The sequence below is a fragment of the Lissotriton helveticus genome, chromosome 6, assembly GCF_964261635.1.
Source record: "Lissotriton helveticus chromosome 6, aLisHel1.1, whole genome shotgun sequence".
NCBI classification, from domain to species: Eukaryota; Metazoa; Chordata; class Amphibia; order Caudata; family Salamandridae; genus Lissotriton; species Lissotriton helveticus.
The window spans coordinates 1,957,293,334-1,957,318,007 of record NC_136067.1 but is presented as its reverse complement, the minus strand read 5'-3'; the positions used below and the strand labels follow the sequence as shown (position 1 = coordinate 1,957,318,007).

At 46.2% G+C, this 24,674-nt stretch overlaps 1 protein-coding gene across 3 annotated transcripts in view; it reads left to right on the top strand.

Annotated features, from left to right (window-relative positions):
• The window catches only part of LOC144763928 (uncharacterized), a 168,533-nt gene that overhangs the window by 114,427 nt on the left and 29,432 nt on the right, over positions 1 to 24,674 (top strand). For all 3 annotated transcript variants that reach the window (XM_078649972.1, XM_078649971.1, XM_078649970.1), the window contains exon 5: positions 14,549 to 14,695. In XM_078649972.1, the coding sequence (XP_078506098.1) occupies positions 14,549 to 14,695 (147 nt within the window). The remainder of the gene's footprint in view (positions 1 to 14,548; positions 14,696 to 24,674) is intronic.

The window sequence follows — 24,674 nt, the reverse complement described above, 5'->3', positions numbered from 1 at the left end:
AAGTTATGTTTTTTAGTTGCCGTAACGCTATTCCATAGGCTTAGAGAACTGGGTAGCTTGCCTGTTAAGCCCCCTCATTAAGGATTTTTTTTTCTTTCAGAGACATTAGTTCTTACAATAGGGCAAGGTTTCTTCCTAAAGCATGGTCTTCATTTCATGAGGATCAGTTAATAATTTTGCCTTTATTTCTAAGTGTCCACTACTCCCGAAGAAGAGGTTCAACATACATTTGGGGCCAGATGTAGGTAAGTTCCATTTACCAATTCTAAAATACCACGCTTCCCACTTTGATATTTTGTTGACCTCTCGCTGACCCCCACTTTGATATTTTGTTGACCTCTCACGTTTCCCGCTTCGCGGGAACGTTCGCATTTGGCATTTTGTTACCGGCTGCAGCAGAGGGGCTACGACCAGGAGGAGAACTACGCTCCCCAGAAGTCAGCGGGGGAGATAGACGCCCTCCCACCACGCCCTGCCCAGGTGTACTAACCAGCACTATAGTTCCGCCCCGCGGGACGCGCGCGGGACGAGCCAGGTGAAGCCAAGGGCGGGCAGGTTTAAGCCCGTTTAAGCCCGTTTAAGCCCGGATAGGGACGGGCCACCCCCCTAACATCAGCATCGGTACCCAAGGTCAGTGAGCTGCAGTGTGCCAGTTTTTGTGTGAAATAGTTGGCTTGGGTTGCAACTGTGATTCAGGAGTAGAAGGTGGTTAGTCTCTTTCTTAAAAACATGGCAACTTCACCAATCTCTGGGGGGAATGGCAGAAAATCCACTGGAGGGTCGCTAATGGGTACCTTGGACAATTTTCTCGTCAGAGTATCAACAGCTTTGGCCAAAGATATAGAACTCACAGAAAAGAGACTGTCTCTCGAAATCCCCTTTGATAAGAGATCCTCATTGGGAAGTCTGGCGAGGGCTAGGTCACCAGTCCTCCAGCAGGTGGATCACCAGGACATACTGGATAAGAGGATCTATATATCGCTGCCAGTGGTTAATTTGGACACAAGCTCTAATCGCTCCAAGGACATGGGTAATCACAATATTGTAACGAGAGTGCCTTCGCCTAATATTAAAACTCGATCAGCCAGCCATGCCAAATTAGGACCTGTACAGCAGGTGGCGGGGGTAGCAAAAAGGAAACGTACGGGGGCACAAATGCAAGTAGGGAGAAGAAAAGCAAAAATTGGCAAAATGCATGTTTCTAGTGAAGACTCCCCCGTAAGGACATCTACCAGTCCCACACAAACGCCATTACTTGCTAAAGAGGGGGTAAGCCAACAAGCTTGTGGGGGGGAGAGGCATTAGCTGATTTGGGCCCGTCATTCTGGAAAAGACTGGAAGGGACGCTCAAGAAGATGTCACCCAATATACGATCGGTTGGATTCCATTGAGAACAGACTTGTGTGCCTTAAACTTTCACTGGCATCAGTTCAGACGCAGGTGGTAAACCGGAACAGTGCTCCAATTTGCATGCAGAAAAATGTTACAGGACAATGTATTGTTAATTCTAATTCCGCTGTTGCACCAAAAGGTGGCATTAGTACCGCACAGAAAGCCCCTTCGGTGCCCTGTGATGTATCTCTAACTACTAAATCGACAGGGACGAATATATAGCCCAGAGGGACGGGCCACACCAAGCAGTTGGTAGTAGACCTGCTGCTAAAAATCACACAATCCCCAAATTGCCCCTTGCACATAGTACATCTACTCTACCCAACATAGATCTCCCTCCAGAATCAGCCCCTTATGTGGTGGTCCTGGTGGGCTTTCCGCCACTGGACAAGGGGAAAAGGGAGTCATATATGGACCTTAAGAATAAATGTACCTTTTGGGTTAATGTTAATCGCCCACTGCCGACTAACATAGGTGCAGAAATTCTGTTTGCAAGGAGAGTGAATTGGGTGGGTAGGAGACCTAAGTCTGTGGTGGGGGACTGTATTATTATTAATTTTAGGGACTGGAGGTGTATTAAATACATTTGCAATTGGCCCCAAAATGAATTATTGCCCTTGATCCAAACACTACCCTTGTCTAACTTTTATGCATCCCCGCAACCCCCACAGAGGGATATTGTTCCATTAGGCGAGGCGCCAAACCATTGCGCCTTAGGGAATATAAGTCTCTTTAACAGATTCGATGCTTTATCGGGGCTGGGGGATTGTGATTGACGGCAAGCGCCGGACTGTTGCAATAGGGATAGTATAACATCAGGAATTGAAGATGATGTGGACGGGAGTATAGGCCCAGTGAGTGATCATGGAAGTTCCCATAGAGGGACTGTAGGGCATAGGCAACATAACGAATGTACAGATACCACACAGATTAGTAGACTAGATCCACTGTTGAAGGATCTGAGCACTGTACACTTGGCGCCTTTTTCTTCTATACTGGGGGCTGAGAGTGCTGGCAGTTGCGAGAGTTCAGTGTGTCCGACTACATTCATATCCTGGAACCTGGCGGGTGTGGGCCCCAAACTAGCTTCACCACATTGGTTGGATTTTATCGACAAATTTGATATTTGACTTTTTCAGGAGACCTGGTCGGTTGACCCTGTGTTTAGATTGAATTTTTATGTCCCTGCTATTAAAAAACAAGTAGGTCGCCCGCTAGGTGGCCAGGTGATATGGGTTAGGCAGAACTTAAAATGCAATATACAACTTCTCCCGGTGTCTAATTGTGATATTCTTTCTGTGAGAGTTAGCTTCCCGTCTAGCTTAAAAATTGATATTTTTAATGTTTACGCCAGAGGCTTACCAGGAGGGAGAAAATCTGATGTTGTAACAGCCCTGGAAGTTTTGATTGAGGCCCTGCCAGCTAATGTGCTCCCATTGATTTCAGGAGATTTTAATACAACTTTCGAACCACTTGGACTGGATGATCTGAATCTAATGGTTGAGGAGGACTCTAGGTGGGGGGTTCCGCAATTGGAGTTAAATCCTATTAGTAAATGGACAGAGGCCGCAATGCACTTGAAGGGTCTTTGTATGGGGAACCAGCTGAGGGCTGCCAATGGCCGAACACTGTCAGACACGATGGGTAATAAAACTTATGATAACGGCATTAGGGCAAGTAACATAGATTATTTACTTGTCCACCTTAAGTTGTGGCACTCTCTGGTGGATATGGAGGTAATACCACGCATCGAGAGTGACCATAACCCCCTGACTGCATTGTTTAGACTGGGCTTAGATGAAACGGTTAGAGTGACCCAGTGGCATATACCCCCAGAAACTGTCATAACGAACGATGAGCGCCACCTTAAGTGGTGCCAAGTTGCTGAGCACCCTAATATTTTGAGTGATATTGAGACGGATTTAGATGGGGTACTGGCAACTATGGAGACAGGTGTAACATACGGGTTATTGTATACACCGGTTATGGAAGCCCATGCTAACTTCTTTATTAAACTTAAAACATATTTTTGTAAACCTAGCTTAGCTAGGCGATATCGAAGGAGTAAACCCGAGAGCTGGTATGACGATACTTGTAGGCAAGCCCGGGTAGAGCTGGGCCTAGCATTAAAAACTAAGGATCCCAGCAAAGTAAAAGTGGCTCGATGTAATTCTAGGCATAGACAGTTTGTTGCAAAAAAGGCTTGGGAAGAGAGTAAGTGGCAGGATCTCAAGGTGGCGTGTGCGTCCAAAAACCCGAAATAATTTTGGGATATTTTTAAATGGGGCAGGGGTGGGTGTCATGATAGTCCCCAAAATAATGTCGCCCAAAGCTCAGGGATCGATTATTTTAAGCCACAGTACGCCAAGGGAGCAGAGGGCGTAAGTGAGGACATTTTTGTCATAAAATTCTATAAGGACGCTGCCTTCAGCTTAAGGGATGCTGACAGGGCGCTAGACTCAGAAACTGAGGGACGCGCCCCAGGCATGGATTGCGTCCCTGCTGACTTATTTTTAAATTACAAGAAAAGATGGCGAATGTATATCACATATCTAGCAAATGCCATAGCCCAAGGGATGCCTGTCCCCCACTCCTGGAAAGGAGCTGAAATTGTGCCTGTATATAAAAAGGGGGACAAGTCGCAGGCAGGCAATTATAGGCCTATTAGCCTGATTGATTCCATTCAGAAAATCATGGGCCGGCTGGTTTCGGGGGAAATTCAGGCCTGGATGGAAGAAGGAAACATCTTGAGTTACCTCCAGGCTGGCTTTCGCCCCAAGACCAGCACGATAGACCAGGTTTTTCGGTTTATTATTCTTTATTGGCGGTCTGTGGTTTTGGAGAAAGGGACATTATATGCCGTATTTGTTGATTTGAGGGCGGCCTTTGATTTGGTGCCGCGTAATAAGCCTCGAGTGGGCTGGGTATGCTCAGACATGCTCAGACGTGAGTCCCAGGCTCTCCACATCACTGGAGTCAAGCTATCCAGGCTGAAGAAGGCTGATAGCCAGAAACCGGTCCTTGGATGCTTGATTCCGGTCTAGGAAAGACATGGCTTGGTAGTTCGGGCTGGACTGTTCCCATGAGGCACAGGGTCAAGGCTGATTTGCATATAGCCATTGTCTGACCTAGGGTGGTGTGGAGTGCAAAAAACGATGGATTTAGGCCCAGATCTTTGTACTGGGGTGAATGTAAGACATTGTTCGACATTCTGTCCATCAACTGTGGTTTTTGCAATTTTCACCCGAGTGGGCTGGGTATGCTCAGACGTGAGTCCCAGGCTCTCCACATCACTGGAGTCAAGCTATCCAGGCTGAAGAAGGCTGATAGCCAGAAACCGGTCCTTGGATGCTTGATTCCGGTCTAGGAAAGACATGGCCTGGTAGTTCGGGCTGGACTGTTCCCATGAGGCACAGGGTCAAGGCTGATTTGCATATAGCCATTGTCTGACCTAGGGTGGTGTGGAGTGCAAAAAACGATGGATTTAGGCCCAGATCTTTGTACTGGGGTGAATGTAAGACATTGTTCTACATTCTGTCCATCAACTGTGGTTTTTGCAATTTTCACCCCGAGTGGGCTGGGTATGCTCAGACGTGAGTCCCAGGCTCTCCACATCACTGGAGTCAAGCTATCCAGGCTGAAGAAGGCTGATAGCCAGAAACCGGTCCTTGGATGCTTGATTCCGGTCTAGGAAAGACATGGCTTGGTAGTTCGGGCTGGACTGTTCCCATGAGGCACAGGGTCAAGGCTGATTTGCATATAGCCATTGTCTGACCTAGGGTGGTGTGGAGTGCAAAAAATGATGGATTTAGGTCCAGATCTTTGTACTGGGGTGAATGTAAGACATTGTTCTACATTCTGTCCATCAACTGTGGTTTTTGCAATTTTTACCCCGAGTGGGCTGAGTATGCTCAGACGTGAGTCCCAGGCTCTCCACATCACTGGAGTCAAGCTATCCAGGCTGAAGAAGGCTGATAGCCAGAAACCGGTCCTTGGATGCTTGATTCCGGTCTAGGAAAGACATGGCTTGATAGTTCGGGCTGGACTGTTCCCATGAGGCACAGGGTCAAGGCTGATTTGCATATAGCCATTGTCTGACCTAGGGTGGTGTGGAGTGCAAAAAACGATGGATTTAGGCCCAGATCTTTGTACTGGGGTGAATGTAAGACATTGTTCTACATTCTGTCCATCAACTGTGGTTTTTGCAATTTTCACCCCGAGTGGGCTGGGTATGCTCAGACGTGATTTCCAGGCTCTCCACATCACTGGAGTCAAGCTATCCAGGCTGAAGAAGGCTGATAGCCAGAAACCGGTCCTTGGATGCTTGATTCCGGTCTAGGAAAGACATGGCTTGGTAGTTCGGGCTGGACTGTTCCCATGAGGCACAGGGTCAAGGCTGATTTGCATATAGCCATTGTCTGACCTAGGGTGGTGTGGAGTGCAAAAAACGATGGATTTAGACCCAGATCTTAGTACTGGGGTGAATGTAAGACATTGTTCTACATTCTGTCCATCAACTGTGGTTTTTGCAATTTTCACCCCAAGTGGGCTAGGTATGCTCAGACGTGAGTCCCAGGCTCTCCACATCACTGGAGTCAAGCTATCCAGGCTGAAGAAGGCTGATAGCCAGAGACCGGTCCTTGGATGCTTGATTCTGGTCTAGGAAAGACATGGCTTGGTAGTTCGGGCTGGTCTGTTCCCATGAGGCACAGGGTCAAGGCTGATTTGCATATAGCCATTGTCTGACCTAGGGTGGTGTGGAGTGCAAAAAACGATGGATTTAGGCCCAGATCTTTGTACTGGGGTGAATGTAAGACATTGTTCTACATTCTGTCCATCAACTGTGGTGTTTGTGTAATAAGTAATGGCGGGTCCTGGAAGGTCTGGAGATGGCCCCTGAGTTGTTAAGTCTAATAGTTCGCTTGCATGAGGACACCTTTGCTCGGGTTCGGTGGGGACGACAGGGTGAGGTTACGGAAACCTTCCCTCTTGAGCGGAGAGTGCGGCAGGGTTGCGTTATGGCGCCTACCCTGTTCTCACTCTTCGTGAACTTCCTTTCCCTGGTCCCGACCGATGCCCCAGTGATGGTTGGCAAGGGAGTGCCAATCCTCATGTTCGCGGACGATACCTTGATAATCTCAAAAATGCCAAGTGGCCTACAACGCGCCCTCCGGCGCTTTGAGGATTTTTGTCTGGATTGCGGACTAGAAATAAATACCGCCAAAACAAAGTTTATGGTTCTTACTGAACATAAATTTTCTAGGTCTTCCAAGCCGTTCAGAGGGAGCATATATATGAATAATTCCTCGCTGGAGAGGGTTGATGCCTTTACATATCTGGGGGTAACCCTCCAGAGGGACATGTGCTGGACTAGCCAATTAGATCTGGCTACGTTAAAACATCACCAGCAGGCAGGACTCCTTCTGAAAAGGTTTAAAACCTCATTGTCGAAACCAATCAGCCCACTTTTGGAGATTTATGGGGCGAAGGTGATAAGCTCGGCCCTCTACGGTTCTGAACTCTGGGGGTTTGAAAACCTAAAAAGCTTAAAACCTAAAAAGCTTGACCTTGGCGTAAAATGAGTTTTTGAGAAAAGCGACCAGTGTCCCGCAAAGTACCCCCCTGACACCATTGCTGTGGGACCTGGGTAGGAAAGCTGTCCAAGATCTAGCTTCTCTACGACCATTATTGTATTGCCGTAGGATATGGACGACCGAGGAACTTCAGCATTACGCCTGGGGCCTAAAGGAAATAATTGAAAAAGATTCCTTCCATAAAATATATTGGCTGAAGGCAATTAGATCCCTGCTAGTAAGCTTGGGTATGGGGGAATTGTGGGATGACCCTATAAATGCGATATTTCCATCTAAAAAAATAATGAAGGCCAAGTATTGGGAGATGGTCAACTCAAAAGCACGCACAAAGGGCCTTTCCTCTCACCTAATAGGTTGTTTTCTTGACTTTAAGGAATACCCGAAGTTGGAACAGTACTGGGATGCCATAGGGAAGCAGTATGATCGTAAGCTCTATTTTCAACTTAGAGTAGGCACCCTTCCAACTAAGTCATTTACAGCAAAATGGGTGGGAGTAACTGACGACAAATGCCCAAGGTGCAGGGATCAACAAGAATCCATACATCATCTCTTGTTTTTTTGTCCTTTATATGTAGCACCTCGATCACGGTGGGTGAAACCTATTTGCCAATTAATTGGCATGCGTAGACATGATGAGGCTTTAAGAATCCTATGCACTGATCCAAGCCCCCCAATTGCTATTGCCATGGCCAAATTTTTAAAATGGACATGGGTAATTGGATTGAAACAGCTACGGCAGTAAAATGAGTTTAACTCATTTAGTCCTCTCACAATTAACTGGAACAGGAGGGGAGCGTATCTCAATTCGCTTAACTGAACTTGAGCAAATTTTTTTGGGAACGCATATGCTGAAATCTGTATTTTTATTAATGGTTTTAACTGACTTTTAAACCAATAATATATTCGGCAATAGTCTTCTTGAGTTTAATCTTGTTTTAAATATTTATATAAATTTAAATGGTAATGTAATTTTTTATGTATTGTAAAAATGTGTATTTTATGTATCACTTTTATGACTTAACCCCTTTGCTGCTCGGGGTATTTCCCTGCTGTGCTGAGGGTGCGGGGGCGCGTACAGCGCCCCCATGCTCATGACGAGGTCAGCTCGTCATGAGCCACGGCGCTCCGGTGCTCATGACGAGCTGAGCTCGTCATGACCACGCCCGTTCCAATGGAACGTTCAGCACAGCAGGGGAATCAGCCCAGCGTGTGAACGTTCCACGGTACGGGCGCGGTCATGACAAGCTCAGCTCGTCATGAGCACCGGAGCGCCGTCGCTCATGACGAGCTGAGCACGTCATGAGCATGCAAGGAGTTAATTGTCGAATAAAGTTTATACAACGGAAAATACAGAATTTTACTGATTCTGTATTTCAGAATCGGTAAATGGTATGTAGGTAAGTATTCGGTAAAGTTTACCGAATCGGTAATATTCGGTAATCACCGATTCGGTAAATACCGTTTCGGTAATGGGGGAACACATTCAAGGGTGGCAGGGTGTCACATTGACACCCTGTTGCACCCCTGAATAGTGCATGGGTGCACATGTGGCAGACATACATGCCCTAAGGGCATGTATGTCTGCCACATGGCACTTTTGGAAAAGCACAAATTTGCTTTTTCAAAGGTTTTCGATATTTACCACCAACTTTCATTTGGTGGTAAATACCGAATCCTTAACCATGCAATGCACTCATTTGAGTGCTCCCTACATTTCAGATTCAGTAATTTACTGATTCGGTATTTTAAGGAATCAGTAAATTACCGATTCCTTAAATTACCGATTCAGTAAATTACCAAATCTAGCCACCTACATCTCAATAGCCTAATACCGGACGGTAACGGCTGAACTTCGGTCATTTCGGCCGTTACCGACCGGTATTGGGCTACCTGCATCTGGCCCTAAATGTTTTAAGGGCTGTGAAGATTTATTTGGGCAGATCAGAGTTATTGCCAATGTGGAAACATTGTTGGGCAAAGGCTTCTACTAAAACCTTGAGCAAATGTGTTAAAAAACGAATTTCCATTGCTTATGATTTACAGGACACTGTTTCTACCAGGTAAAATACAGGTAGCTCTACCTAGGGAATGACTGCCTACTGGGCTGAGGCCTGTGGGGCTTCTGTGTTGGATGTATGTAAAGCTTCTATTTGGGCCACACCATCTACCATTGTGTCTCATTACAGATTGGATGTAGGAAATGCTGTATCTATGATCTTTGATTCCAGAGTATTAGCCGCCGCTATACCCTGAATATATGTATCTCCTAATTTTTGAGCATTAAAATTATTATTTGCATTGTTTGTGAGTTTGTCATTATATATCAGGGAATCAGGTTGTGCCCCATAGCTCTGGTAAATGCTCATATAGTAAATAGTGGTGCAAGAAAAATAGGGTTAAGGACTTAGGGCCAGATGTAGGTAAATGTCATTTACCGATTCGTAAATACCGAATTTTACCGATTCTGTATTCAAAAATCGGTAAATGAGATGTAGGTAAAAAATCGGTATTTTTTACCGAATCGGTAAAAGTCGGTATCGGACTTTCTGTAATTACCGAATCGGCAAATACCGAATCGGTAATTACCGAATCGGTAATGGCCATACAACCCTATGGGCCAAAAGGCCCATATGAATGCATTGAAAATACCGAATCGGTAAATACCGAATCGGTAAATACCAAATCGGCAAGCAAGTAAAAGTGAAAGCAATGGAAACAGCCAATCAGGTGCCCCCACCCTCCCCCACCCTACCAGGGAGTGTCAACCCAGGCAGATGCAACTCATTAGAAGGTTCTGGAGAGGCAGTCAGAGCTGAGCAGAGAGACAGAGCAGCAGGGAGAGATTTGTTTGCAGTGAAAGCGAGTAATAATGGCAAGCAGCACAGAGAGCCAGAAGGCTGAAAGAAAACGAAAATTAAAGTTCAGCAGCATGGAGCTGCAGGTACTGGTGGAGGAAGTGGTGAGGGTCCACAAACAGCTTTTTGGCAGGCTGTCCCTCACAGTACCAGAGTCAGCCAAAAGAAAACTGTGGCTTGCCTTAGGGGAGAAGGTGAATGCTGTGGGTGTGACCAGCAGGAGCCAAGAGGACCTGAAGAAAAGATTTTAGGACCTCAGGAGCCTCACCCAAAAAAAATTGGCAGAGATCCACAAGCAGGCTGGTGTGACCGGTGGAGGCAGGAACCCAGCGCCCCCCCTGACTGACCTTGAGGAACTGGTGGCCTCAACCATCGAGCCTGACAGTGTTGTGGGAGTAGGAGATGTGGACAGCTCAGCCAGAGCTACTAGAAAAAGTAAGAGGCGTGCGCAGCATGACACCCCAAAGCAAACTGCTTCCCTTTAGCCTTTGTGTACAGGCCAACCCCAGTCCAGTACTGCTAGCACTATACATGAGCAATGCATTATGGGAAATGTAGTCAGCAAATGTAGGACCACATGAAGTGCACAGAAAACAGCAAGGCGTTGAAAGCCAATCAGAGTAATGAAAGTGAAATGTGCAATGCATTTATTGTAGTGACTGTAAGACAATAGCACTCAGTGTACATACGCTTCTTTATACCTAGGGCCAACATCAGGCAGTGGACCATCTGCATCACAAGGAACTGCACCAGCGAGGGAGGAGAGTGTTGAGGCAGGGCCAAGCACCGCAGAAGCCTCGCAGGAGGACGAAGACACCACTGCCATCTCCCATGAGGATGACACTGTTCGTCCCCTTGTGTTTGCCCACTCCCCACACCTTTCCCAATCCCCCCCATTGGTGTTCTCACCTGAGAACTCCCCATCACGGTCCCTGACAACACCTGCTACCTCACCAGCCAGGAGGAGAAATGTGGCCCCACTGAGAGTCATGGCGGGAGGTGAGGGTGAGGCTCCAGCAACCATACTAGTCACTTCTACTGCACAGGTGTGCACCCATCAGTCCAGCAGCACTCGCAGCCGCCAACACACTCCCAGCAGTGCAGGTCCACCTGGAGAGGGCACTGTGTTCCGTGGCCTTGAGGGGAGCATGGTGCGCATCCAGCGCATGCAGGGGAAATCGATTCAGGCCTGCCACCGCCAATTTCGAATCCTAAATCAGCAAATGGGAGACATGGCCAATAGCCTCAGTGATTTAGTGGAAACCAACAGGGAGGTTACAAAAACCAACAGTGACATTGGATCTGGAATGCTTCACATGACCACCGCCATCAACCAGCTGTGCGCAAAAATGGATACCCAGGAGCACACAAGGCGCAGGGATGCGTGTGTGCATAACAGGGCTATGAACCGGCTGGCCACGGCAACATCCCAGCTATGCCGTAGGGGCGCCAACATGCAGGAGAGCCTCACGCAGAACACCGCGGAGGTAACCAGGGGCATGGGCAGGATCACCAGTGCCCTGGAGGCCATGATCATCTCCTATACTGCTGTGAATCCTGCCCTGGACGTGGCTGAGGCAGACAACAGCAGCAGCCGCAGCAGCCCGGCTAGCGCAGTTGTTGAGCCACGCCGGAGCACCAGGCGCTCAGCTGAGCCTGCAGGCCATGCTGAAGGGAGTGAGCAACACCCCAGTGGCTCTGCGAAGCGCGGCCGCAAATGACATTGACAGTGTGGGTGAGGCAACCTGGGACATTAGCAGTCCCCACGTTCCAATACTTATTTTTTGTTCCACATCAGTGCATGAATGTTGTGGCAACATTAAAAATCGTTTTTCACATTCACAACCTGTCTGTGTCTCTTTACTCACTCAGAAATAGTTGTCTGTAATCTCCTCACGTCTGTATCTGCCATCACTTGGTGTTGACACTCCAGCAGGTTGGGTTCCTGGCACAGCATTGTCGTCCTCATGATCCTCGTAGTCTGACAACTCCACCTCAGTGCCCTTCTTCACAACAAGGTTGTGCAACATGGCACAGGCAGCAATTATCTTACAGCAGGTGATGGGGGTATACTGCCTTGCACCTCCACTCTTGTGCAAGCATCTGAATCTGCTTTTCCATATGCCAAAGGTCCGTTCTACTACATTCCTTGTGCTTTTGTGGGCCCAGTTATACCTCCTCTGCCTGGGTGTTTTGGGGTTGAGGTAGGGGGTCAGTATGAATGAGCGGAGGGCATATGCACTGTCTCCTGGAATGAAAAGGGAATACATTACTCACATGCATACATGTACTTCTTACTGCAATTGGTATGATGGGGGTCTGACACTGTGTCTCACCTAGGAGGTATCCTTCACCAAATTCCCATGCAGCCAGCCGTGCATAGATGCCGCTGTTTTGAAATAAGTAGGAGTCGTGGGTACTCCCAGGGTATTTTGCCACTAGGTCAGTGATGGCGCACTTTGCATTGCAAATCACCTTCACATTGATGGTGTGCGTTGACTTCCTATTCCTGTAGATGTATTCCGTGGCAGCAGGGGGACAAATGGGGATATGCGTGCCATCAATGCAGCCGATGATATGGGGAAATCTAGCCATCTGGTAGAAGTCAGATTTGGTTTGAACCAGTTCAGCATGGGTGGCAGGAAAAGAAACGTAATGCTCCATCCTCTGCAACATGGCGACAAGGAATTCGTGAAAAAACCTTGAGAGGCTGCTCTGGGTCACCCCACCCGCCACAGCAACCACGCTCTGGTAGCTCCCAGATGCAAGCAGGTGGAGGCTGCACAGCACCTGTACATGGGGTGGAATTGCATGTGCCCTTGGGGTAGTGTGCTGCAACAATGGTTGGAGGTCCCTGATTAGTTCCAAGATGGTGTCTGGATCCAACCTGTACCTCTGCTGTATCTCTGCCTCTGTGAGCATGAACAGGGTCACCCTCTGCCTGTAGACCTGCTCCTGTCTCAGCCATTCCCTTTCACCTTCCTCCTGTAGCCGTAGCCGTCTTGCGATGACATAAAATGCCGCCATTGTGCAAACAGCATTGCATTTTGGGTCCATTTTTATAGGCTGCACCTGGTTACCACCTGATTTGAATCCATGGTAAATACCGACTCTTAAATACCGAATTTGAAGGAAATTCGGTATTTCAGAGCTTACCTACATCTCAATCTTCGATTTTTCCTATTTTATTTACCGAATCGGTATTTTACCGATTCGGTACTTTTACCGAATCCATAAATTTTCCGATTCGGTAAATATTCCGAATCGGTAAATTTACCGATTTGGCCCAATTTCTATCACCTACATACCGATCGCTCAATACCGCTCGGTAACGTCCGAAAATACCGATTTTCGGCCGTTACCGACCGACCTACATCTGGCCCATAATGATTAAATTACTTACTGATACCCTTCATTACTCTGAATATCCTTTTTCAGTGGCGGCTGCTCCCAAATAGCATTAATGGGGCGGGGTGGGGGAGTAAAAATAAGAAAAAACACTTACTTGCCAGCTGGCTAGTCAGCCACCGCCTCTCCTTGGTCTTCTACGTCCTCTTCCTCCTTTCTGCTTAGCAGGAAGCAGGAACAGGAAGCACCCACCCATGCTCCCCTGACCAATCACAATGCTGCAATGCAGCGTTGTAATTGGACTGAGCGCCGTGGTTCAGCGCTCAGCCAGGGAATGGGAGCCTAGGGTATGTTCTCCACCCAGAATGTAACGCAGCCTGGATGGAGAACATGCAAAGTACGCATGACTGTTTGGCTGGCCCAAGAGGGCCGGCCAAACATTCATGCTCACTTAGGGTGGACAAACCACTCCTCCCCTGCTCTGTGAGCAGAGCAGCCCCGCCCACAAAGCTGCCCCAGCACGGAAACATTAAATGATAATAACATTGCGTTATTATCATTTTTTTCCTGTTTTTTGCAGTGTTGAAGGAAGTGGGGAGATGCTCCTCAGCGGGTGAGCCGCCCCTGCCCCTTTTTTCTCTAAGTAGTACTTACAACCCTCCCGCTCGGTCCCATTTCACAACCTAGATTCCCTTGTATCGTTTGGAGATATATGGGAAGAGTGGTGGGCTCCGGCCCTCTTTATTGCCATATTGCTAGGAGGGGCATAGAAGATTGACAGAGGGTATCTTTGGTTATCCTTTTTTATAGGTTCATTTAGGTCACGTGGTGCCTGAGTAGCGACTAATCCCCTCATATAGTAAGTACTGGTATGAGAAAAAGGGATAATTGGAGTAGGTGTCTATTCTCCACCTTGGTGAGCATTGTGTGTTGGAAGGGGGTGTGATGGAAGAGCCTAAACAAGTACTAAAGGACAGACATTCTGGCTTTTTTAATAATTATTGAAACAATGTTCTGTCAAAAATCTCTATAGGACCAGTGTGCCAATGCAGTATTTAAAAAAAATCTACACACAACGACAAGCTTAGGGAGTATATTCTTCTTTAGTGGTAATGATAGTTGGTGTACAGAAAGAGAAGCCCTGGGGGTGGCAGGATGTACATGAGCCTGTGCTAAATATAGGAGGTGCTTGTGAGCGAGGAATTCTAGATGAATGGGGGTGCACAGCTTGGAAGAGTGACCGTGATAAACTTGTAGATGAACAGTGGCAGATTTTATTATGATGGCAGTTGTGTGCAACGTTTTGGATGGTCTTATGTTTTTTTTCTCTACTTATTTCTCTACTTGTCATCTTGTTAGGTGCTCAATGTGTTGCTAGCCCCGGATACTATGAGTAGTGATGACCTCACCCTGACAAGTGGGCATTCTCGTCGAATATTTGCCCTAAAGTTCCATCCTGCTGAATATCACATCTTTCTGACAGGAGGCTGGGATGATTCGATCAAGGTATTGGTTGAATATTTAGAGGAATATCGAAGTGCTAGTGCTAAATGTGATGTAGCCTGGGGTGGAGTTTGGGACAAAAGACTGTGTTTTTGATTGTTGGGGAGAAATATTGATTATGTAAGTGGTTTCTAAGGTATATTGTGTGGATCTAGCTCCACGTGTGGTATGCAGAACTGTGTTAGTATATTACAACAGTAAGACTGTTAGCTTTTTAGTGGTTAGGAAAAGTGAAAGAGAAAAAAATACTTCTGGTCAGACTTCTATAACAACGAGAACTTTATAAGCACCTTTATGGTCTTTCACCTTTTTTTCTCTTTTTTTTTACTAAGAAGCCAATAAAAATATCTGCAAGAGACTATTAGTTATGGATTCCTCACCTTAGAATTACCCCCAGGCGTCAGACTGGATCCAGGAAATTTATCTTCAGCAGTACCCCTGCGCATCGATAGGTGGCGCCGGTCGACTCCGCGTTCGTTGTTGGCGTAGTGATCACCTGGAATGATGTTGCTGTATCTACTGAGATGCCTGCCCTGCGCACTGACGTCAATTCTTTCTTTTTCTGCGCTAGCCAGCACAGTTCCGGAGAAGGCAGTACCCTTAGTCTTTTTTTACTTGAGTTTCTTGTCAAGAGGGAGATCGCGGAACCAGTCGCAAAGTCACCACCAACACTCCTCTCTGAGGTCTTCGGGTAAGTCTAGGCCCCATCCCTCGGCCATCACGGCACAGGTTGCGGAAGGTACTTGTCCCCTCCGAGCCTCCCTTCTTTCCCAGGAGCCGGGGTGACCCCTGCCCAACTTTGTAGCTTTTACAAAGCCCTCCACTCCATCTTTGGGCAGCCCGACTCCGCCGGCGTGCCTTTGGGCCCTGCGGACTTGGCTGGGGGTTCTAGGCCTTCGATGCCAGTAACTTTGGGTCCGGTGCCGCAGGGCCCCCAGGAATCCAGGCCTGGATCCGATCGGCGTTGGTCGACCTTACGACACCTCCTCAGGCGTCGGATCTATTGGCGACACTTCTGCTCCTTCTGACGCCTGTTGTGTCCCCAGCAGGCGTCGACCCCTCCGTCCACCTCGACATGAGCACAGAGCCAGACCTGTGCCGACCGGTACTTTTGCACCTCTGTTCTATCTTGGCACTCCTTATCGCCATGAGTCTATTGACCCTCTGGCAGACCAGCTGGAAGAGCCGGACTGGAGAGAGAAAAAGGGTGAGGCCAGTGGTCTGGATACATCCCCAGACCTTGACGAAGACTTCGAAGAGGAGTGATGGTGGTGGTGACTTCGCGACCAGTGCTGCGACCTCCCTCTCGACCGGGACCTCTAGCGGCGCAGAGCTGACTGCTGGACTTCGAGAAGCTTTCGGGACTATTCCCACAAAGACTTCGGTTCATGGCCCGGCAGTTTGAGCACGACTTCATGTCATGGTCGCGCCCCAAACACCAGAGGCACAAGATGTGGGTCCGTGACCGACCACAACTTGTGACAGGACTCACAAGGTTTGAAGCCAGTCCGTCAATGTGACTTCCCTTGCACCAGGAGTTGAACGATTCCAAAAAAGCAGTCACCAAAAAGTCGAAAAAACTCTATTAAAAAAAGAGTAAGGGTACCGCTCTCTCCGGATCTACGCTGGATGGCGCGAAAAAAGAGAGAACTGACGTCAGTATGTAGGGGTGGCGTCTAAGTAGATACCGCAACGTCATTCCGGCTCTCACGATGCCAACGAGGAACGAGGAGTCGACCGATGCCATCCACCGACGTGTAGGGGTACTGCTGAAGAAAAATTCACTGGATCAAATCTGATGCCTGGGGGTAATTCTAAGGTAAGGAATCCATAACTAATATATGTCTCTTACAGATATATTATTACTAAAAGTAAGTCACTTGTTCAATATTCCCCTGTTCAAAATACACACTTGAACTAGTAATCTCGTCCAGCTTTAAAACATTTGGTATGCTGAAAAGTCTAAATATACAGTGAAATATGCTGGTATACATTATGAGCTCCTTATTAACACTTGTCTGTAACTTTTTATCTCATAATGTCTGTTTGTGCTATTTGTGTAGCACATATTTTCTACCAAAAAACAGTGGAGCGCTCTACAGGATCAAAGGCTCTTATTTGTATCTGTATTTTTCGGAATTTATGTGAAGGACATACAGGCCACTAAAGATGAAGCAGGATGCACACTTAAAGGAAAGTATTGTTACATGGGTGTCAGAAATTGTGTTAATAAGTTGAAGGGGGTAAGTACCCATCTCAAGTAATAATATGCTTGCATAAACCTTTTTAAATTCAAAAAGAAAAAATCACTTACGGTTATAATAGAACAATGTAGATGCTTCATAGCAGGCACATGCACATTGAACCGGGTTAGAACCCCCTTTTAGTGTTCCTGCATAATACATACAAAAATAATTGGTCCAAAGAAAAGATTCTATGGACTATGAATTACTATAACCTGAAGGTGTAGTTTACAAACACATGGATGATTAGAAAGGAAATAGATACGCATGGAAAGAAAAAAATACTGGCAAAGTAAATCATTGGCCTACCAGCCTTGAAATTAAAGTGCACTACTTTTAAGGTAATCGGGGAAAACGCTGGTTTTCACTTTCAAGAGAGAGTGCTGCTGAACTGGGCTGATCTACTGCCCCATGCTGTATGGTGGGGTGGGCAAAAACCACATGTGAATGACAGATCAGATCAGTGGAAGAAAATCGCTTACCCAAAGCTGCTCCTAGTATGAATCTTAGTGTGTTTTTTCTTGTATTTTTTTTTTTATTACATAAGGTTCACGAGATGCATTAAGCTATCCTTAATCTAGACTTAAAAATCCCCGTCCTTCAAATAAAAAAAGAGCCAAACAACATTGCAGCAACAATGGATAAGATAGACTTTAATGAATCCCTGTGCACTATAAATAACCAATATTAATACAACCCAAAGTATTTATTATAATCTATTTCTAAACATGGAAACCAGGAAACTGATATGGGCTTGCTAGGTCTTTCTCATGTTCTGCTGACCTGGAAAGAGAATAATGTACTGAGCAAAGACATGAAGTAGAGAAGTGGGCCACCCTTTGGACATCACAGTTCCCACTGTACTACTGTTGAAAGTAGAATTGTTTAAGCTCCAGTTCCAGCTCTCCGGTATTGCTGCACCGATCTTCTTACTCCCTGTTCTTCTGAGTGTATTCTCTTGCTTTTCCCTCATTTTATACTGCTTTTTCCTTCCTTTCCACCCATTTTTCGGAGTGCTTTTTTTATTAGGTCGAGGACTCGTGGCACTGCTGTAAGCAGTGTGGGCGGAGCCCGAAGATTTAATGTTTCTTAGAGGGATATTGGAACCCGCCCCTCTTCTCCATTGGCTGACCTAGTAAATGCTGGCCAGCCATTGGAGGAGAGGGGCGTCACTCCCTTTAAGCCCTGTCTTTTGGAGATTCGGGGGCGTGTTTTTTAGGTTCTTTCTATTTACTTTCCCTCCTCTTCCCATTGGCTGGAATTTTACCTTCCAGCCAAAGGGAAGAGGAGAGAACGAAAACCACGCCCCCGAATCGCATTCCTGCCTCACCTCGGAGAAACGTGGTTGTGTGTCTTCTGGCTCTGCAGGCGCTCATGTCCCCGTGTCTGAGGGATGCTTGTGGCCTCGCGCGCTTTGGTAGGTTTCCCTGCGATTACTTGCACATAAGGGGTAACTGCAGCTGCCCCCGATCTGTCCACACAACGAGTTGGGCAGTATCTAGCTGAGCACACAGCGCCGTGCCGCTGTCAGGATTACAGGTACGGCCAAGACTCCTCTCGTGTCCGCATCTAAGATGGGCGCTCTCACAGTAGCTGGATGCACCTCTCCTCTCTTCACTTAAGGCTCTGCACAATGGTTTTCAGCAGCCAGCTCCCTGCCCCCGCCACACGGGGCTCACAGCTGTTATTATTCACACAGCTCTGATGATGCACCTCAGGCACAGGGCTGACGCAGTTATTATTCACACAGCTCTGATGATGCACCTCAGGCACGGGCTGACACAGTTATTATTCACACAGCTCTGATGATGCACCTCAGGCACGGGGCTCACAGCTGTTATTATTCACACAGCTCTGATGATGCACCTCAGGCACGGGGCTGACACAGGTATTATTCACACAGCTCTGATGATGCACCTCAGGCACAGGGCTGACGCAGTTATTATTCACACAGCTCTGATGATGCACCTCAGGCACAGGGCTGCCTGCAGTTATTATTCACACAGCTCTGATGATGCACCTCAGGCACAGGCTCTGGCGCAGTTATTGTTCACACAGCTCTGATGATGCACCTCAGGCACGGGCTGACAGCTGTTATTATTCACACAACTCTGATGATGCACCTCAGGCACGGGGCTCACAGCTGTTATTATTCACACAGCTCTGATGATGCACCTCAGGCACTGGCTCACAGCTGTTATTATTCATACAGCTCTCATGATGCACCTCAGGCACGGGCTCACAGCTGGTATTATTTACACAGCTCTGATGATGCACCTCAGGCACGGGCTCACAGCTGTTATTATTCACACAGCTCTGATGATGCACCTCCGGCACAGGGCTGACGCAGTTATTATTCACACAGCTCTGATGATGCACCTCAGGCACGGGGCTGCCTGCAGTTATTATTCACACAGCTCTGATGATGCACCTAAGGCAAGGGGCAGACGCAGTTATTATTCACACAGCTGTGATGATGCACCTTAGGCACTGGGCTGACGCTGTTATTATTCACACAGCTCTGATGATGCACCTCAGGCACGGGGCTCACAGCTGTTATTATTCACACAGCTCTGATGATGCACCTCAGGCACGGGGCTGACGCAGTTATTATTCACACAGCTCTGATGATGCACCTCAGGCACGGGCTGACAGCTGTTATTATTCACACAGCTCTGATGATGCACCTCAGGCACGGGGCTGACGCAGTTATTATTCACACAGCTCTGATGATGCACCTCAGGCACAGAGCTGCCTGCAGTTATTATTCACACAGCTCTGATGATGCACCTCAGGCACGGGCTCACAGCTGTTATCATTCACACAGCTCTGATGATGCACCTCAGGCACGGGGCTGACGCAGTTATTATTCACACAGCTCCGATGATGCACCACAGGCACGGGGCTGACGCAGTTATTATTCTCACAGCTCTGATGATGCACCTCAGGCACGGGGCAGATGCAGTTATTATTCACACAGCTCTGATGATGCAACTCAGGCACGGGCTCACAGCTGTTATTATTCACACAGCTCTGATGATGTGGTGTGGGCAGAGTGTTGAGGGCAGAGTGTTGAGGGCAGAAGGCAGAGGGCAGAGTGTTGAGGGCAGAGGGCAGAGTGTTGAGGGCAGTAAGTGCGTCGGTTTGTGAACATATATATTTTGAATATTTTACAGTATCCGGTTTCCACCAAATTTGTCAGGGCCAAAGTGCAAATCTGTACATTTCCATTTAGGTGATCGTTTGCTAATGCCTGGTACTCATTTTAGGTTTCACCTGTATAGCACTTGCACTGTGCTTGAGAAAACGATTGTGTTTAATATAAACCTACAAGGGACTTATATCTTGCTTCACTCTCTCACTATATAATACTCACTCTTTCACTTTTTACTACTCGCTCTCTAATACTCTTTACTAATAACTCTCTCCTACTCACTATCAACTACTCACTCTACTACTTACTCTGTGTGTGGGTGCTAATGCAATAGGTCTCGCATATGCAAACGATTAAGCTATTGGCAATGTAAATGACAATGCAATTTATTTATGATTTTAAAAAAAAAGTCAAGAGCAATGCCAATAGCTCTACCTTTAATAATGCCGAGACCATTGCATTGTAAATGCTTGTTTTACTTACTTTTGGCTCCTGCCTGCCACCCGTTGTCTCGCCTTCTGCCTAACGCTACCCACCGCCTCCCAGCATCCTTCCTTCCTTCCAGGACCTACTTAATGGAGGCTGCAGTGCGAATCCATTGAGCAGGCCTGGCTCTCGTGTGCTGCTGCACCGCTGTTCTTCGTCCCGGTTTTTCTGAGTGCTTTCTCTTGCTTTTGCCAAGTTGTTTACTGCTTTCTCCACGAAGCAGCTACCAGCTCCAGCGCCTTAAGACACTTGCGGGTGATTTGCTGCGCTCTATAAATCCTGGTTGACTAAAAATCCTGGTTGAAGGCCCTTTTGTCTAATACTGTCTCATTTGTTAAAGGTGCTATGCCATGACAATGCCTCTAAGACGGGCCACATCCTAAGAGTCTGCTCTAGAAATGTGGCATTAGGGAACAATTTGTATTGTTCACTAACGCAGCGTTTCCGAAAGTTGCAGTACAACTACTATCCTGCAGAGAATCCACTGATCATTAAGCAATCTACGGTACGTGAAATGTGTTCACCACCTGTGGTGGTGTTATTTTATCAGCCAAAACCTGTGTCAGGAAAAGGAACTCATATTTGTTTGACTTTCAGCTCCTGAAAATCAGTACAATAGTGAGTTAATGGCAGACAAAAAACCCAAAATTTACTGAGTGCCATATGTATGAGGCATGTGAGGGTGGAAGTAGATTTCCCTGCTTTGATATCAAACTGTAAGCTAGGTATAATTGTACAGGTTTCTGTACATAATGCATTAGAATGCTGCACTTTAAAATCTTTTTCAGAAATATTTCGAGGTACACGCAACAGTATCGGCGTCCCTGGGATGCAGTAAGAGTGAACTCTTTGATTGCTCCATTATTGATCATCTGGAAGATTTTCACTTTTGCTTTTCGCTTTGTATTGTGGCACATGTCGTTTTTTCTCATTACAGATGACACTTCACATAAAAAGAATAGAAATAGAATGCCAGCAATGGACAAACTACACACATCTGACTTAGGTTAGCCCGACAGCTCCTGTAATGTGAAGTTGTAATGAAGGCACACACTGTAGGGAGGGTGCTGGACTGAGCTCTGGGGGTCTTCCTTTTTCCTTTGCTTCTGGTCTTCGTTCATAGCTTAATTCCTTTCTAATTGTTCTACTTTCCTCTCATACATTTTCTTTACCTTATAAAATTCCTTGTCATTTACCCCTTTCATTCAAGGGTTCATTTCTTCTCAAATCTGTCATTTATTTTTTTCTAGTCTCCCTCGCCTTTCATATCTGTTACTTTTATTTCTTCTCCTCTTAAACTTCTATTATAAAAATGCTGTACGTGTTATTCCCATATCCGAAGATAAAAATGTTCTCACTATTAACCTTGCATCCCTTATTGACATGCAAACACCTCTCCTATATGCACTGCGTTCTAATATCTCGGACCATCCTGGGCTGCCTTCTCTCCACCTCACTGCAAGTGACTTCTATACCCCACTGAACAGACACTGGAAGTAATGGAAAGAGGGCCAGGCATCCACTACCCTAGAGCATTTCCTTCATACTGAGAAGCATCTGTAGTCACCCATTGATACGTACTGATTCATTTTCTGGTCAATAAAATCACAACAAGTTCTCATAGGCTAAGTTTGATTGTTGTTCAATGCACATGCAAGGAGCCTCTTGTACCCTGCTACTACTCGGACCTGTAACTAAGCATCTCCCAAACATGTCTACTATGATGTCTGTGATGAGGCACCCCATAAAATCTTAACTCTTATGAGGCACCACTTGTACTCCTTCAACCATTAGCTAAGTTGCATGGCTCTAGGAGACCCAGAAGCCATTTTATTTAGGTTAGTACATATGCTTGTTTTTGCAAAGCCTAACCTCATTTTCAGTTTTAGCCTCTAAAAACCGGATTTTAATAAAATATTGAACTCCGAATTGTATTCATGAGTTATATCTTCTCCTGAAAGATGTCTCTCGCTTCCTCCAGAAGATTGTGCCACCTGCTGATTAGAAACGTCTTACTTTTGTGCAAAAACATGTCATGTGATTAGACTCCATAGACTTGTATTGAGCAAAATCAGGTACTACATTTCATGTATTTTATAAAGCGTTGGGCTCCAGCTCACTCTTTTCAAGCCAGAACTCTGGTCAGTTGAAATGACAATTGTCTTTTGATTATTTGCTGTTCTGCTTGCTATTTTTGTATTAATGTCATGGAGAGTCTCAGTCGAAAAAATAACTTTTGTTCTCCAGCCCTACTAGCCTCCGAGGCAACGGAACTAAAGTTTTTTTTCGCCATCTCCCCTTCTTTACCCCTCCATGCTTTCTGCCCTTCCCTGTACTTCAATTAATGTAGCAACAGAGACATTGGACCAGTATTGAATAAAGTTGAGGTTAATTCGATTGCAAAGAGGGTGGAAGGGCGAGGGCCGTACCTGCTGGTCACAGTAGCACTCCACTACTACCTGAACTCCCAGACACCAAATTCAGCATATTATTAAGCATTTTAAAACGAGGTCCTTTTTGCAGAATTCATATTATGTATTTCTAATTGATATTATCTAGTTCCTTACTTGAGCCCCTTCCTTGGTGTCCGAGCATATTGAGACCATTTTGTACATCCGCCTATCTCTGTTGGTGAGCTATCTTATGTTTGATGCTGCTTGAGAGCAGGTTGAGACGTTTAAAATGATAACGCAGATCTTCATGCTACTTTGTTTGAGATTATTTAGCCAACCTGAAAGAGGTAGCTGCATACTCTTGTCGCCGCTCATCAGCCTTCCATTTTGATGGTCTGAAGTATGTCCCGAAGTGGATATCAAAGCCACCTTCAAAGCCTGCCTGACAGCTGTGGTTAAGTTGGATTATTGAGGCACTGATATCGACTTCTGTCAGTCAATTTAGAGACCAGACCTTGCAGTTTGAATTATATCCTTAGGAATAATTAAAGGATGTAGAATTTCCCCAAGTTCCTCATGTCTCAAGGTAAGATTATTTTAAGAGATTTATGATTTGTTTGGATTGCTTTCAGATGCTTTGACATTCGCAAGTTCTCCCAGGAGTCATGGATGATTCAGAGGCAGAAAATAGTTGTTACCTTCTTTAATGCTCCTATGCTAACTGTTTAGGCAATTTACGCGGTGCTGGTGGGTGGAGGCACATTCCACAAAACTAAGTTGCCAACCCATGAAGGACTGTGTCAGCTGTACAAGCCTATTCTTGTTCTGCAAGTAAGAGCCTTGTTTGGTGGTGTAGGATGTAAACTTCTGTTAAGCAGTCTACGAGTGCCTTTGCGAGGCAGCCGGGCGGTACAGATACGAGTGACTCCCATCAGGCAGTACATGTACATTAAGGATGGCCCTGGATGCTCAGTCATTGTGGGGTCCTTCCCTGGCTCATCCGGGTCTGGTTTTGCGAGGTCTGTAGCTCCTTCTCCCGTAAGCGGTCTGTTTTTTTGCTGACCCTATCCCTCCCTTATGATAGTTCTAGGTTTGGCAGCTCTCAGAAAATTCACAACCAACTATAAGTGCAATTGCAATTATTTGAGGCTTTGATAAAAGGAAAAGATGGTGCTCTGATCACCCTTATTATTTGCTTTCAAGATGTGGACTGTGCCTTTATTTCATCACAATAAACGAATTAGAGTAAATAGTTATGGAGAACCACACACTGAAAAGCCATTAAAAATATAGTAACAACGTCATTGCCACTATCTATTTTAAATTTTTTTATATTGTGGTCAAAATGCAACTTAGGATTATAATTCTGATTCAGTACAGTATTATGTGTCGGGTTATAATAAGTGTTGCAGTTAGGTTTGGGGAGACAGGGACATATATAATTCAGGAACTTTAAAAAGAGGAGGTTAGAGCACGGGTTATGGTTAGGTAGGGCTTGCAGTTGGCTTTCTGGTGTGTGCTAAATGAAAAGATAGGAATGAGGTTTGGGTTATCAAGCTTCAGAGAGAGAGAAGGTTGCAATGAGCATTTTAATTGTGAAAGGCGCATTAACTGTTGTAAATTAAAATATTTGTTGTATGGTGTTTGATGAAAGGGAATGACTGCCATGGTGGTTTGTTGTTATTCAAAGATGACAAAGATCCATT